The sequence below is a fragment of the Phoca vitulina genome, unplaced genomic scaffold, assembly GCF_004348235.1.
Source record: "Phoca vitulina isolate PV1807 unplaced genomic scaffold, GSC_HSeal_1.0 scaffold52, whole genome shotgun sequence".
In the NCBI taxonomy this organism is placed as follows: Eukaryota; Metazoa; Chordata; class Mammalia; order Carnivora; family Phocidae; genus Phoca; species Phoca vitulina.
Genome location: NW_022589755.1, coordinates 2,744,198 through 2,758,591, shown reverse-complemented (window position 1 = coordinate 2,758,591; position 14,394 = coordinate 2,744,198). Strand labels below are relative to the sequence as shown.

General features: G+C 56.6%; 1 protein-coding gene across 1 annotated transcript; it reads left to right on the top strand.

The window, feature by feature from the left end:
- Positions 1 to 958: 958 nt before the first annotated feature.
- UBE2S (ubiquitin conjugating enzyme E2 S) lies at positions 959 to 5,424 on the top strand. The gene is made up of 4 exons (XM_032388830.1): positions 959 to 1,165; positions 1,783 to 1,930; positions 3,276 to 3,466; positions 4,934 to 5,424. The coding sequence occupies exons 1-4, from the start codon at positions 1,163 to 1,165 to the stop codon at positions 5,252 to 5,254; spliced, it is 663 nt and encodes a 220-aa protein (XP_032244721.1). The 5' UTR covers positions 959 to 1,162; the 3' UTR covers positions 5,255 to 5,424.
- The last annotated feature ends 8,970 nt before the right edge of the window (positions 5,425 to 14,394 follow it).

The window sequence follows — 14,394 nt, the reverse complement described above, 5'->3', positions numbered from 1 at the left end:
GTCGGGGGACACCGCGCAGGCCTGCAGGGGGGAGGTCGGGGACCAGTCGCAGGCAGGGCCGTGCCTCGACCTCCCTCCTGCCACCACCAGGTTGCCAGTGTCCATCTTCCACGTGGGGAGACACAAACCCGACGCCGTGACTGACGCCTGGCCACGCTAGGCCACAGGCGGCCAAGCCCTCAAGGCCCGGCGGCCCGTTCCTTCGCCCCCAGCGCACGGCACGGGTCACGAGGCAGTGCCCGCACAAAATGGCGCCTCGCAGAAAAATGTAGCCTACTCGCAGCGCCCACCCCCACCGCGGGCTGAGGAGCGGGCGCGGGTGGCCGCGCACACCTCATTTGCGTATACAAAACCGACGAATTTCGTTGGCTGCGAGGCGCTAGGCCCGCGCTAGGCAAGGCCCCCATTGGTTACTCTCCATTCCTCCCCGCCCCCTGGCACCGCCTTCTCCGCCAAGGGCTGGCGCGTACGAGCCTCGTGACGCCAGTCTACGGTTGCGCTTCCCTATTGGCCAGTTAGCCTTCCATCATCAGTTTAAACCCCCCCGAGTCCCGCCCACCCTGCCCTGTCCCGGCTCCGCGGCCGACCGTTAGTCGCGTGCGCGATTTCCTGGGCGTCAGGGCACGCGCGCGTACGCCGGGCCGAGGAGGCGTCTCATTCAAACGGCCCAATCAGCGGTCGCGTTGACCCGCGCGTCTTTTCTCTCTCTACCCTCCCTTCTCAGCGCCCCCATTCTCCAGGGACCCCATTACGACCCCCGCGCGTCCCCATTGGCCAACCCGCCGCGCGCCCCCCTGCCCAACTTCTCCTCCTTCTTCCCGCAGCTTACGGGAGGGGAGCGAGTGCCTCGAACGCCGAGGACCGTGCGCGGTGACGTCACGGGTCGAGGCGCGCCGCCTCGGAGCCGCGGGGGGGTGTGGTCTACGGGTGGCTATAAAAGGGGGGCGGTGCGCGCGCGACCGGCTCAGTGCGGCCGGGCACTCGGGGCGGGCGGAGTTCTAGGGGCGCTGCGCGGCGGCCGGCGGAGGCAGCGGGGAGTGGAGCGGTGCCGCCGGGGCCTCTCCAGGGCCGCAGCGGCAGCAGTTGGGCCCCCCGCCCCAGCCGGCGGCCCGGAGAGCGCAGGAAGGGGGCCGGGGGGACCCGCCCCCGGCCGGCCACAGTCATGGTGAGCGCGGAGGCCAGGCCTGGGAGGGGCGGTCGGGGTTCCCCCCGGAGGAGGAGGCGGGGTCTCAGGAGCCTCTCGCGGACGGCCCGGGGAAGTGGGGGGCCCGCCTGGGGTCCCGGGCCTGGAATGGGCTCACGGGCCTTCCTGGAGGCGGGGCAGGAGCGGAGCCTGGGCGGCCCGCAGGGTCCCCGGAGGGGAAGGCCCGGCTGAGTCCCGGGGAGGGCTCAGGGGCTTTGTGGCTCGCCCGTGGGTGTTCCGAGAGCAAGGACGCTCCGCCTCCGTCTCCAGCCCCGAGCTGGGGTTTCGAAGAGGGTTTCACCAAGGTTAGGTAGGGAAGGGGACCGAGGTAGGCCTCGGGCGTACCCGGAGCCATGGGGGGCCATGCCGGACGATGAGCGAGCTTTGGATGCTTCTGGAGAAGGTGGACCCATCCGCAAGCCCCTTCGAAGACACCCCCCCCCACTTCTGGTGGGAGGTCAGCTTTGGACGGCCATCTGAAGCATACTGGGTGGGGGTTCTGGGACTGCAGGGTCCACACCAGGGCGGCCACTGCGTCCGTAGATCGTGCAGGAGGCCCCGGCTCGGCCAGCTACTCACCCCCTTCTCTCTGTGTCCAGAACTCCAATGTGGAGAACCTGCCCCCCCACATCATTCGCCTGGTGTATAAGGAGGTGACAACGCTGACTGCTGACCCGCCTGACGGCATCAAGGTCTTTCCCAATGAGGAAGACCTCACTGACCTGCAGGTCACCATCGAGGGCCCTGGTGAGTGGGATTGAAGGGGGAGTGTGCGTAGAACTTTCTCTTCTTCAGTGCCAGAGTAGGTCAGAAAGACAGACAAATAGCATAGGGTTTCACTTACACGTGCAATCTAAAAAGCAAACGAACACACCAAAAAAAGCAGAACTAGAGCAAGAACAGGAAGCCCCCATTATAAGCGGAGCTCTGCCAGGTGCTGGGGACACAGCTGAGGCGGTGGTGTGCTGCACAGGGACACCTCTTACTCTCGGGGCGCACGGTTTGCAGGGCAGGACACCACAGAGAACAAGTCATCGCGGATATTTTTGCTGCAGGTAGTGAGAAAACCCTGACCCCCGAGAGAGCATTTAAGGGGCGCCTTGCCGGGGTTCATCAGATGGGGGTTCTCTGGAGGGTGGGCCAGATGACCGCAGACTCCTTGCTGCTGTGCCAGGGGCCCCCAGGACAGGGCAGGGAACAGGCCAGATGCAGCGTCTCAGGAGGGAAGGGTAGTGACCGAGTGATCACACGCGATGCGGGGCCATGGGCGACACAGTGAGTTGTGTCTACGGAGTAAGCCAAGGGGTGCCACGAGCGTGGGGTGGAGGAGCTGGTCAGGGCTGGGGCAGTGGGGAGGGTGTCAGCGCTCCCCAGTAGGCCACGTCCTGAGGCAGGCGCCCTGGATACTTGGTAGAAACAGGGAGAAGAGACCGATGAAGCTCTTAGGGCTTGTAGGAGTCTGGAAGGAGGTGGGAAAGGAATCCGTTGGTGGATTTCAAGCAGATGTGAAGGCTGCGCTGTTCAGCTGACGGGGAGGGGGCGGTCAGGAGACCATGGACCACTGGCGTTGGGTGAGAGGTGAAGTGGCTTGGCTGGACTAGGGGTTGGGGTCAGATTCAGGAGGGGACCAGGAGGTCAGCTGCCCAGGCTACCACGGAGGGATGTGGTGACGGGGGCGTGAGGAACAACTGTGGGTCTGGAACCACTCCCCCTTTTGTTGTGAGGCGAGCAAGTTGGGGGATGAGAACCATTCATTGAGATGGGCAGACGAGAAGACCATGGAGGTTACAGAACAGTCCCACCATTTGTCTGCGGGCCTTCCAAGTAGACGGTTTTCCAGAGAGACAGTGGGGGGCAGTGTCTGCCCTCCTTGGGAAGGGGACGTGACTGGGACACTTGAGAGACGAGGCATCCAGGGGTGGCTGTGGGGTCCCCTAACCTAGCCCCATCCCACTCTCAAGAAGGCCTCAGTCTGGTGGAGGAGGCAGCAGGGCCCTAGCCTCATAGCCGGCCTGAAGGCGAGGCTTTGGGGTTTTTCGTGGTGCCAGAGAGTCCTGAGCCTCCTAACCGAACCCCCTCTCCCTTACCGCAGAGGGGACTCCTTATGCCGGAGGCCTGTTCCGTATGAAACTCCTGCTGGGGAAGGACTTTCCTGCCTCCCCACCCAAGGGCTACTTCCTGACCAAGATTTTCCACCCCAACGTGGGCGCCAACGGTGAGATCTGTGTCAACGTGCTCAAGAGGGACTGGACGGCTGAGCTGGGCATCCGGCACGTGCTGCTGGTGAGTTCTGGGGCGGCCCGGGCGCCTCCCCGCTGGACGTCCCGCTGACGTCTGAGCCGTGGTGCACGGTGTCTGTCTGAAAATCAGCCCTGAAGGAGTTGGGGGCTTCCATGTAAAAATCCAGGTTTCCAGCTGGAAAGTTCTGGAAGGATTGGCAGTGCTTGAGCCAGGACACTAAGTATGGCTGTCCAGGCTGCGTGGTGCCTGGGGCACCTTTGCTGTAGAGCAGGCGATGGGTTTGTATCCTGGGACGCTTTCCTGATGGTACAAGCCAGCATGCGGTCAGGGGTGTTTCTTTCCCGAGCTAGAGTTCATGGTCTCGTCAAATTTGACAGTCTAAGGTCTAGTTTGTTAGTTAGGCGGGGCTCACCTCTGTGGTTCTAGAATATTTTCACGAACTGTCGTTTCCCAGCCATCAGTGATTTGGCCCGCCGGGGACGTTTTGTGTTGTAAGCGTTGTATCTAGTGGGGGCAGACCAGGGGTGCTGCCTGAGGCCCCCACAGAGCCGTGTCAGCTGAGCCAGCATGGAGACGCCGTGATCCCCGCGGGCCACTAGAACAGTTAGGTCACCTACTGGCTCCGTCGGAAGAGCAGGCGACTCTTGATCTCTGGGGCGTGAGTTCAAACCCCGTGTTGGGTGTAGAGCTTACTTCAAAAAAAGAAAATGTTTTGATGGAATTGCTGAGGGGCCCTGGGGCAGACGGTGGGGGCGGTGGAGAAACTGAGTTTCCTGCAGGGCACCTGGGGAGGATTGAGCTCCAAGGTAAACATCCTACTCCTCCTGTCCCTGGAGTGTCAGCCGCGGCTGCTGGGGACCCTGGAGATGAGCTTACGGAGTGACTGTGTCCCCGGTGATCCCGAGGAGCTGCTGCGGGTGGGGCCTCTGGCTGTGGGGTCAGGGGTCCCTGATGGGCATCAGTGATGGGTGCTAGGCCAGGTGCGTTGCGTGTCTCAGCAGCCAGGGGAGCCGCTCTTGCTGGCCTCGTCTGCAGGCGAGAAAGGTCTTGTCACCTGATGGAGGCCATGCATGTTTTGGGCATTGCAGGCTCCCTGTCACAGTGGCTGACGTGGAGGTGGGACAGACGACCGGGGTGTCGGGGCCACCGCTGGTCCAGCCAGACCCACCTCAGGCTCCCCCAGCGCTGCCCACCACACCTATATGGAGTCCGTGCACTTGGGCTTTAGTTTGCTCCTCCGTTAAGAGGGGCTCGAGAAGGGAAGGGGTACTGGGACTGGCTCCCTTCCTAGATCTCCTTCTGGGTGCTCCTCAAGTACCCGCCCCCCAGTGGGCCTTTGCAGGTGGCACTGAGCAAAGGTGAGGACACAGGTGTGAGCAGGGCCAGAGTCGGCTTGGGGGAGGGTGTGGAGAGCAGGGAACACCAGTGTGGAGGCCCTAAGGCCGGACTCCGGAGGCTTGGGGGGGCCCCGTGGGTAGCCCAGCCCTGACCTTGGCCTTCTCCCCACAGACCATCAAGTGCCTGCTGATCCACCCGAACCCCGAGTCGGCCCTCAACGAGGAGGCAGGCCGCCTGCTCTTAGAGAACTACGAGGAGTACGCGGCCCGTGCCCGCCTGCTCACCGAGATCCACGGGGGCGCCGGTGGGCCCAGCAGCGGGAGCGCCGAGGCCAGCAGGGCCGTGGCCAGTGGGGGTGCGGCCCCCTCCACTGACCCCATGGGCCCGGGAGGGGCCGACGGTCCCATGGCCAAGAAGCATGCGGGCGAGCGGGATAAGAAGCTGGCGGCCAAGAAAAAGACGGACAAGAAGCGGGCACTGCGGCGACTGTAGTGGGTTTTTCTCCCAGCTCTACCCCCTCCCCCTGACCCCGACCCCCGACCCCCGACCCCCAACGCTGTCTCTAAGTTATTTAAATTATGGCTGGGGTGGGGGAGGGTGCGGGGGCACTGGGACCTGGATTTGTTTTTCTAAATAAAGTTGGAAAAGCAGCTGCTCTGCCTCACAGACACCCCAGGACCGCTGCCTTAGCCATACTGGTCCCCCGGCCCTTGAAGTGCGTGCGTGGACTTGCGATGCGGGGCGTGGCGGGGGTCGGCCGTGGGGGAGGAGGGAGCCCCGTGTCCCAGCTGAAAGTGGGGGAGCTGGGCCTGCTCTCCATCACATTTGCCCTTGTTCTTTCCTGAAGTAGGTGTGTGAGTTGGCAGGCTCCGTGCCTGGGACAGCGGGTGACAGGTGTGGCCCAGCTGCTGGCAGCTCAGCACCTGATCCAGCTCAGGGTGGCAAACCATGTTCCATGTGTGCTTCTGCATCCCAGGCCTCAAACGACGCCCGTCCAACCCTTTCTGTTGCTCTGTGGCCCGGGCGTGGCGAGCTGGCCACTCTGGTTTCACTAGCGAAGGCGTCTGCCAGTCCACATCCCCAGCTCTTGAAGCTGATGGTGGGTTTTAGGTCCTCCGCTCTTGGAAGCTGCCTGGGTTACTCCCCTGCGGGCTCCTCTCCCCCGCCCCTCTCAGCCTCAGGTGCCCCACTTAAGGGCCAGGTCCTTCAGATAGGCTCAGCTGATGGGGTGAGGCCACCCAGGTTCTCCTGTTTAACCCCAAGTGACCTCATCATAGAAACCGATCTGTCACATGGACAGGTTCTGCCCCCCACACACACACTCCAGGGGAGGGCCAGGAGACATGGGGCAAGTTGGCTTCCTGTCCCATCCTGCTTGACTGCAAGCTGGTGGCCCTTGTACGTCACAGACTTTCGTTGGGGCCGGAGGTGAAGGCCGCAAAGCCAGAGTGGTGGAGTAGGGAGGAAGAGTGGGCCCTGGCCGAAACTGTTGAAGGCACAGAGGGTTTTTTTTTAAGATTTTATTTGACAGAGACACAGCGGGAGAGGGGAACACAAGCAGGGGGAGTGGGAGAGGGAGAAGCAGGCCTCCCGCGGAGTAGGGAGCCCGATGCAGGGCTCGATCCCAGGACCCCGGGATCACGGCCTGAGCTGAAGGCAGACGCTTAACGACTGAGCCACCCAGGCGCCCCGGCATAGAGGCTTTAAATTGGCTTATTGTCTATTAACAAAAATTTTATGGTCCTCTCAAAAAAGGATAACGGAAAGAGAAAGGAAACCGCATCTACATTAAAGACTTGTACGTGAACTCTCATAGTTGCTTCCTTAGTGCTGGATGAAAAATGGAAACAACCCCAATGCTCAACAGATGAAGGAGTAAAAGAAACAGTTCATAGATGGGAATACCACTCGGCAAAAGATTAACACCAAAAACAGCACGGACAAACCTCAAAAATACTCTGTGCTAAGTGAAGCCATATTCAAAAGTGTACAGGATACCTGAATCCACTGAGAGGAAATGCCAGAACAGGCCGTACCGCGTGGTGCCCGAAGCAGGGCGCCGGCCATCTGGGATCGGGGAGGCAGGCATGGGGGGCTTTCCGGGCTGAGAAGCGTGTTCCAGACCCCGGTCATACCGGTGGTCACACGGGTGCGTAAACGTGTCAGAACTTCAACTATACTTCTTTTTTTTTTTTCAGATTTTATTTATTTGTCAGAGAGCACACAAGCAGGGGGAGCGGCATGCAGAGAAAGAGGCAGGCTTCCCGCCGAGCAGGGGGCCCGATGCGGGGCTCGATCCCAGGACCCTGGGATCATGACCTGAGCCGAAGGCAGACGCCCAACGACTGAGCCACCCAGGCATCCCAAAACTTCAACTATACTTAAAATAGGTGTGTTTTTGTGTAAACTATATCCATGAAGTTTATTTAAATACTTTTAAATCAACTTGTTTATCTAAAGTAGATGGACGATAAGTCAGTGGGACAGAAGGTATTTGCGAGACCTAGAACCAAAAAGGACTAATCCAAAGCATATAAAGAGCCCTTACAAATCAATAAGAAGAACACAAGAGTTGGCAAAAGCACTTAAGCACATCACAAAAAGAGGAAATCCACACGACGGCCAAACACAGAAGACAGTCCTCACGAGTAGTTGAGAGAATGCGGTGTAAGCTAGAGTCGGTGAGACCCCACTGCCGAAGCAGAAACGTTTAAAGTCTGACGACACCCAAGTGTTGACAAGGTCGTAGGGCCTCGGACACCTTCACGTGCCGCTGGTGGGAGCACGTGACGGTGAAACGCGCGTGGAAGCTTGGTAGAAAGTGGAAAGTACGCACCCCTTACTCCTCAGCATCCTTGCAGGTATGCCGCGGGCTTTCGCCATTTGTCCTAATTATAAGCAGTACACACACAGCCGCACATTCAGGAAACAATGCCTAGGCGAAAAGTGGAATTACCACTGCTTCTAGCAGCATGGAGAGATCACGGACGTCACAAGCAGCCAAACCAGCAAGTCACGAGATATTGCCACGATTCGGATCCTTCGTGCACGATGCCAAAGCGAAAATAAGTTGTCCGGGGGGCTCAGTCGGTGAGCGTCTGCCTTCGGCTCAGGTCGTGATCCCAGGGTCCTGGGATCGAGTCCCGCATCGGGCTCCCTGCTCAGCAGGAGCCTGCTTCTCCCTCTGCCTGCAGCTCCCCCTGCCTGTGCTGTCTCTCTCCTTCTCTCTCTGACAAAAAAATAAATAAAATCTTAAAAAAAAAGATTTTTATTTTTAAGTGATCTCTACACCCAGCAGGAGGCTTGAACTCAACCCTGAGATCAAGACTTGCACGCTCCACCAACCCAGCCAGCCAGGCACCCCTGTACTGCAGAATTTTTAAAACGGGAAGAAACTCATTATGTGTGAATATGGGCTGATCTCCAAGCTTGATTAAGTGAACAAAAAGCAACAATGTGAACAGCGCATATGATATAGTACCATTTCTGTTCATTTTTTTAAAAGACTTTGAAAGACTGAGTAGGGAGAGGGGCAGAGGGAGAGAGAAAGAGAGAATTCCCCCAAGCAGACTCCCCACTGAGCAGAGGGCCCCACGGGGGGACTCGATCCCACAACTCATGAGATCATGACTTGAGCTGAAACCAAAAGTTGGATGCTTAACTGACTGAGCCACCCAGGTGCCCCTCTGTTAATTTATTTTAAATTTTTGTTTTTGTTTTTAAGATTTTACTTATTTGTCAGAGAGACAGAGTGTGTACGAGCGGGGGAAGGCATCCCTAAATTTTTCTTTAAGATAGGATAGGGGTGCCTGGGTGGCTCAGTTGTTAAGCGTCTGCCTTAGGCTCAGGTCGTGATCCCAGGGTCCTGGGATCGAGCCCCACATTGAGCTCCACATCGGGCTCCCTGCTCCGCAGGAAGCCTGCTTCTCCCTCTCCCACTCCCCCTGCTTGTGTTCCCTCTCTCGCTGTGTCTGTCAAATAAATAAATAAAATCTTTAAAAAAATTAAAAAAAAAAAAATAGGATACGTGTCAGGATGCCTGAGTGTCTCAGGCAGTTAAGGGTCTGCCTTTGGCTCAGGTCATGATCCCAGGGTCCTGGGATCAAGTCCCATGGGAGGCTCCTTGCTCGGCAGGAGCCTCCTTCTCCCTCTGCCTGCCACTCCCCCTGCTTGTATTCTCTCTCTCTTACAAATAAATAAAATTTTAAAAATAAAATAAAATAGGATACGTTTTACTTGCTCGCATATGAATTTAATGCTTCCAGAAGGTCACATTGGAACCTGGGAATACTAATTGCCTCAAGGAAGGAGAGCTTGGGGTACCTCATGAATGTTACTCTTTCAAAACACAATTTTTTTTTTTTTTTTAGATAAAGGTTTCCACAAAAGGGGGGTACCCTGGTGGCTCAGTTGGTTAAGCATCTGCCTTCAGCTCAGGTCATGATCTCAGGGTCCTGGGATCGAGCCCCGCATCCGGCTCCTTGCTCAGCAGGAAGCCTGCTTCTCCCTCTCCTTCCACCCCTCCCCCTGCTTGTGCTCCCTCTCTAGCTCTATCTCAAACAAATAAATAAAATCTTTAAAAAGTTTCTACAAAGAAACAGCTCCCTCTCATTCCTGTCTCCCCGACACCCAGTTCCCTTTATCACAGACAACCAGTGTTACCAGCTGCGTCTATATTTTTCCCAAGAAATTCTACAAGAATGCAAGCAAATTTAAATATTAGTTCCGTCAAGCCCCTTTTATTTTCCTCACAGCATGCAGTATCCTGGACACAGCATGCCGCTCCTTGCTTTTTCTTCTTTTCTCTAAGATTTTATTTATTGGAGAGGGAGTGCAGAGGGTGGGAGAGAATCCCAAGCAGAAGTCTGTGCCGCGTGCGGAGCTGGATGCGGGGCTCCAGCCCAGGACTGCGAGATCATGACCTGAGCTGCAATCAAGTCAGATGCTTAACCGACTGAAGCACCTGAGCCACCCAGGCGCGCCTGCTCCTTGCTTTGTCGGCTACACTGGACGTCGTGGGGGTCTGTGCACAACAGCACCTCCCTGCTCTCGGTTCCATCATATACACGTGCCACGATGTCTATCACATGTCCTGTTCTCACTGACCAGCAACGCCAGAACGAATAACCTGTGGACACGGGCCATTTGGCACACAAGGGAACAGATCTTTAGAGCAAATCTTAGAAGTGACATTCCCGTGCCAACGCGTACATTTGTCTGTAATTTGTACAGATGTTGCTGAATTGTTCGCCATGCGGTTTGTACCAGTCTACGCTGTCAGCAGTGCAAGCATACCCATCCCCCACGCATGCGCTAGCACTTTGAGCTCCACCTAAGATGGGGGTTTGTCCCAGTCTGAGAATCATAAACCATCTTAGAATTTTATTTTATTTATTTATTTGAGAGGGAGAGAGAAAGAGAGGAAGCGAGAGGCAAGAGCAGGGGAAGGGAGAAGCAGAGTCCCCGCTGAGCAAAGAGCCGGGATCATGACCTGAGCCAAAGGCAGACACTTAACCCATTGAGCCACCCAGGTGCCCCTATCTTAGAATTTTCCCCCCCAAAGACTCCACTTATTTATTTGACAGAGAGAGACACAGTGAGAGAGGGAACACAAGCAGGGGGAGTGGGAGAGGGAGAAGGAGGCTTCCCGCCGAGCAGGGAGCCCGATGCGGGGCTCAATCCCAGGACTCTGGGACCATGACCTGAGCCAAAGGCAGACGCTTAACGACTGAGCCACTCAGGCGCCCCTATCTTAGAATTTTAATAGGCTTTTTTTTTTTTTTAAGAACAGTTCTGGATTTCTGGAAAAATTATGAGGACAATACAATGTTCCCTATTGCTGCCTCTCTCCCATAAATACTATATTAAATATAGATGCTAAAACAAATATGCTGGTTCTGCTGGGAGAGAGCCCAGGGCCAGGGGTGAACACACAATAGGGGCTGACTCAGCAGGCTGCTCGAACCCCACATGTACACAGAACAGTTTCCAAAAAAGATAACCATGTTGCAGAACCAGGGGCTGGGATCCTGGGGCCCCTCTCCCCCTGGATACTCTCCTTGCATTTGCACATCTCCAAACCTCATGCATGTGCCATTCTCATAACGAAAGACTTTCAAAGAATAGATGACTTTATTCCAGCAAATGACAAGAGAAACGAAAGGAACTCAACACAATTGCTGGTCGGCCTGGATCAGAAATGCTGCGGAGGATGCCATCACACACACACACACACACACACACATGCCGGGGCCACTCGCACAAGCTTGGAAACAAACACACACACACACACACACGCCGGGGCCACTCACACAAGCTTGGAAACAAACACACACACACACACACGCCGGGGCCACTCACACAAGCTTGGAAACACACACACACACACACACACACACACACACCGGGGCCACTCGCACAAGCTTGGAAACACACACACACACACACACACGCCAGGGCCACTCGCACAAGCTTGGAACCACAGGCTATTGGGGGGTGTGGATTTAGGACAGGTGTTCAAAATGCTCTGGAAAAGCCAAGCATCATTTTGCTTGCAGGCAGAGTCACAGACCTGGAAAGTCATCTCAGATGGTTTGAGTCCATCTGGTCAAAAGAACTCATAATAGTAAACATTCATTCATTCATGCAAAGATTTGTGGGCATGACACGGCAGGCCTTTTCCTGAGCTTTTTGCACACTGCATCTCCTCAACAGCATCAGGAAGCCGGGGCTGTTGCCATGCGCACGTCACAGATGAGGGAACAAGGGCACAGGGAAGTTGAGCCATTTGCCCAAGGTTGCACAGCCAAGGAGCACAAATGCAAGCAAATTTAAATATAGAGAGCCCCAGCGTATCTCCTGTGCCGGTACAGGTGGAAATATAATCCAGGCCAGCCCCTGCCATGAACAGAGCATGTCTCAGCCCCGAGTCCCCAGAGCCGAGTGATGCCATGTGGGAGCCACCAAGGGTGTGCCCTACACTCAGTTTTGCAAGCATTCCCAGGGCTAGCACTGGAGACAAGCAGCAAACAAAACCAGTCTCTGCTTTGTGGAGCCCTTGAAGTAATCCTATTTCACATATGGGGAAACTGAGGCACCAAGAGACTAGGTGACCCACCCAAATGCCCACAGCTGGGAGCTGCAAGCCTGTCCTGACCAAGGCAGCCCAACTCCCGTGGCTGCTCTGAGCCACTAGCCCTGATGGGGGAGGTGGGTGGCAGACTGAGGGGGTGGGGTGGTCTCTCAGCAGGTGTCACCCCATCGCCTCTTGGCCCCACTGTTTCTACTGAGAAGTCAGTTGTCAGTCTTGGGGTTCCCTTGCATGTGAGTCATTTTTCTCTTGCTGCTTTCCAGATTTTCCCTTTGTCTTTGGCTTTCAGCATTATTACTGTGATGTGTCTGGGTATTTGTTTACTTTTTTGAGAGAGAGAGACAGACAGTGTGCAACTGGAGAGGGGTGGAGGGATAGAGAGAATCCCAAGCAGGCTCCATGCCCAGCACAGAGCCTGACACAGGGCTCCATCCCAGGAGCCCCAGATCATGAGCTGAGCTGAAATCAGGAGTCAGACGCTGAACCGACTGAGCCACCCAGGCGCCTCTGAGGTTTACTTTTTATATTTTCCCTGTTTATCTGTTTTCCAATTTCCATGCCAACACACATCACTTGCGAGAAAAAGGTTTGAATAGATGACCCCGTGTGAATCACACCTCCCCAAGTTCTCTCCTTTCCCAGGAGGGAGGAGTTGGGAAGCTGGGGCCTGGGGAGGGGACACCACGTGTCTGAGTCCAAATGGCACCGGAGACTCCAGCGCAGAGACTCAGGGCGGAGACCTGCTCCCTCCATCCACCCTTCTCCTGGCTCTAGCACCCAAGTGGCATCAAGATGCCTGCTGTGGCCTCCCAGCCCAGCCACCCTGATGAGGCCCAGCGCCTGCGCCCACGTCACACAGCCTGAGGTCAGGAGAGGCCACACAAGGCGGGAGGATTCAAATACCTCTCTAGAAGGTGCCAGCGACTAGCAGGACTCCACGTGGACTGAGGGCTCCAGGGCGGACAGAGAAGAGACACCACCTGACCGCCACCATCAGTACGAGGTGGACAAGCAGAGGGCTCACGGCTGTGAGCCTCAGACCTCATTTCTTCAACGTCCAATACTTATCGAGCATCTTCCAAATGCTGGGGCCCTGGACCAAGTCCTGGCTCACCAGCACAGGGCATACGTATTAGATGGACATCAGCGCTATGGACAAAAATAAACCTAGGGTGGAGGAAGGATTTCAATTTTTAATGGACTGATGAGGAAAGAACTCACTTTCAGCTGACATTTAGTAGGGTGAGGCTGAGTCTCACTGCTGGGAAGCACCTTCCAGGGAGAGGAACAGCAAGTACAGATGCCCTGAGGCAGACCTGCCTGGTGGAGGCAGGCGATGTGGAGACAGGCTTAGGCAGCCATGGCCAAGGACCTGCTTTTCATTTGGAGTGGGATGGGAACCCTGGGAGGGTTCTGAGCAGGCTTAAAGCCACTGGACTTAGTTCCAAAAGGACGCCTCTCCATCTGGGTCAAGAACAGACCCAAGTGTGGCAAGGGTGGAAGCTACTGCAGGAGTCCAAGGACGAGAGGTTTTGTCAGGAAATAGGTCAGGTTCACGTCTGCAGACTGAGGAAAGCTGGAGGCAAGGGTGTCTACATCAGGATCTGTGTTGGGGTGAGCCAAGGCAGCCGCTGGAGGCAGGGCTCCTACCCTGAAACAAACGGGGCCTCGGGAGGAAGATGCCCTTCGCCACGGAGCTCTGGTGTTGGGACGGGGACAGGCTGCTGTCTCAGGACGTGGTCTCCAGAATGGTAGGGACCAGGGGTCTACTCAACACTGGATCCTCAATCCATGGCATATTGGCTGGCACATGGCAGGTATGCAGGAAACGGGTCAAGGCAGTGACAGTGGAGTCCCTTTCCCCATGGGAGCCTCAGTGACTCCCTCTGTAAAGTGGGAGTGACACCTGCTCTGTGGTGTCCAGGGTGGCTGGGATGAGAAATGGCCACAAGGATGTACGTGAGCACACACACACAGCTTACCTTCTAGAAGACAGAACAGAGACCTACTGAGCACTTGCCATGTGCAACCCCTGCTCAGCCCTTTGCTTTCCTTAATCTGCTGAGTTTTGACAAGAGGCACAGAGAGGTCCAGTTCCTTGCCCAGAGCCACACAGTGAGGTACGACCCATGAGCCATCACCAGTTTTCTTAAACACCGGGAGGCAGGCAGGCAAGGGTAGGAAACCGGGAGAACCTATTCTAGCTCCCCAGAATGGGAGACAGGATCTCCTGGGGAAGATGGGGCGTGGGGGTGAAGGGAAGAGGCGGCAGCAATGAGGAGTGATCAGGGGAGCACTGCGGTGGGGGGGTCTCGACGGGCAGAAGTGGTGACTGGGAGCAGAGAGCAGGTAGGGGACGCAGGCTGGAGGACAGACGGAGCCAGGACGAATGGGGCACTCACAGTCCAGCAGGGGCAAAAGGTGGCCGTCCAGGTTCCTAGCCAGAACAGGCTGTTTAACTGTCTGGACCCGTGAGGACTCCGGAGCTGCGTCCGTGCCCAAGGCCAGCAGCTCCCGCTTCGCGGTGGGTACACTCCTGCCC

What these genes read in the sequence shown, in the direction of transcription:
- UBE2S (XM_032388830.1), top strand. An exon ending in GGTCACCATCGAGGGCCCTG is followed by an intron (nt 1,931 to 3,275) that starts GTGAGTGGGATT and finishes CCCTTACCGCAG; the next exon opens with AGGGGACTCCTTATGCCGGA. An exon ending in GCATCCGGCACGTGCTGCTG is followed by an intron (nt 3,467 to 4,933) that starts GTGAGTTCTGGG and finishes TTCTCCCCACAG; the next exon opens with ACCATCAAGTGCCTGCTGAT.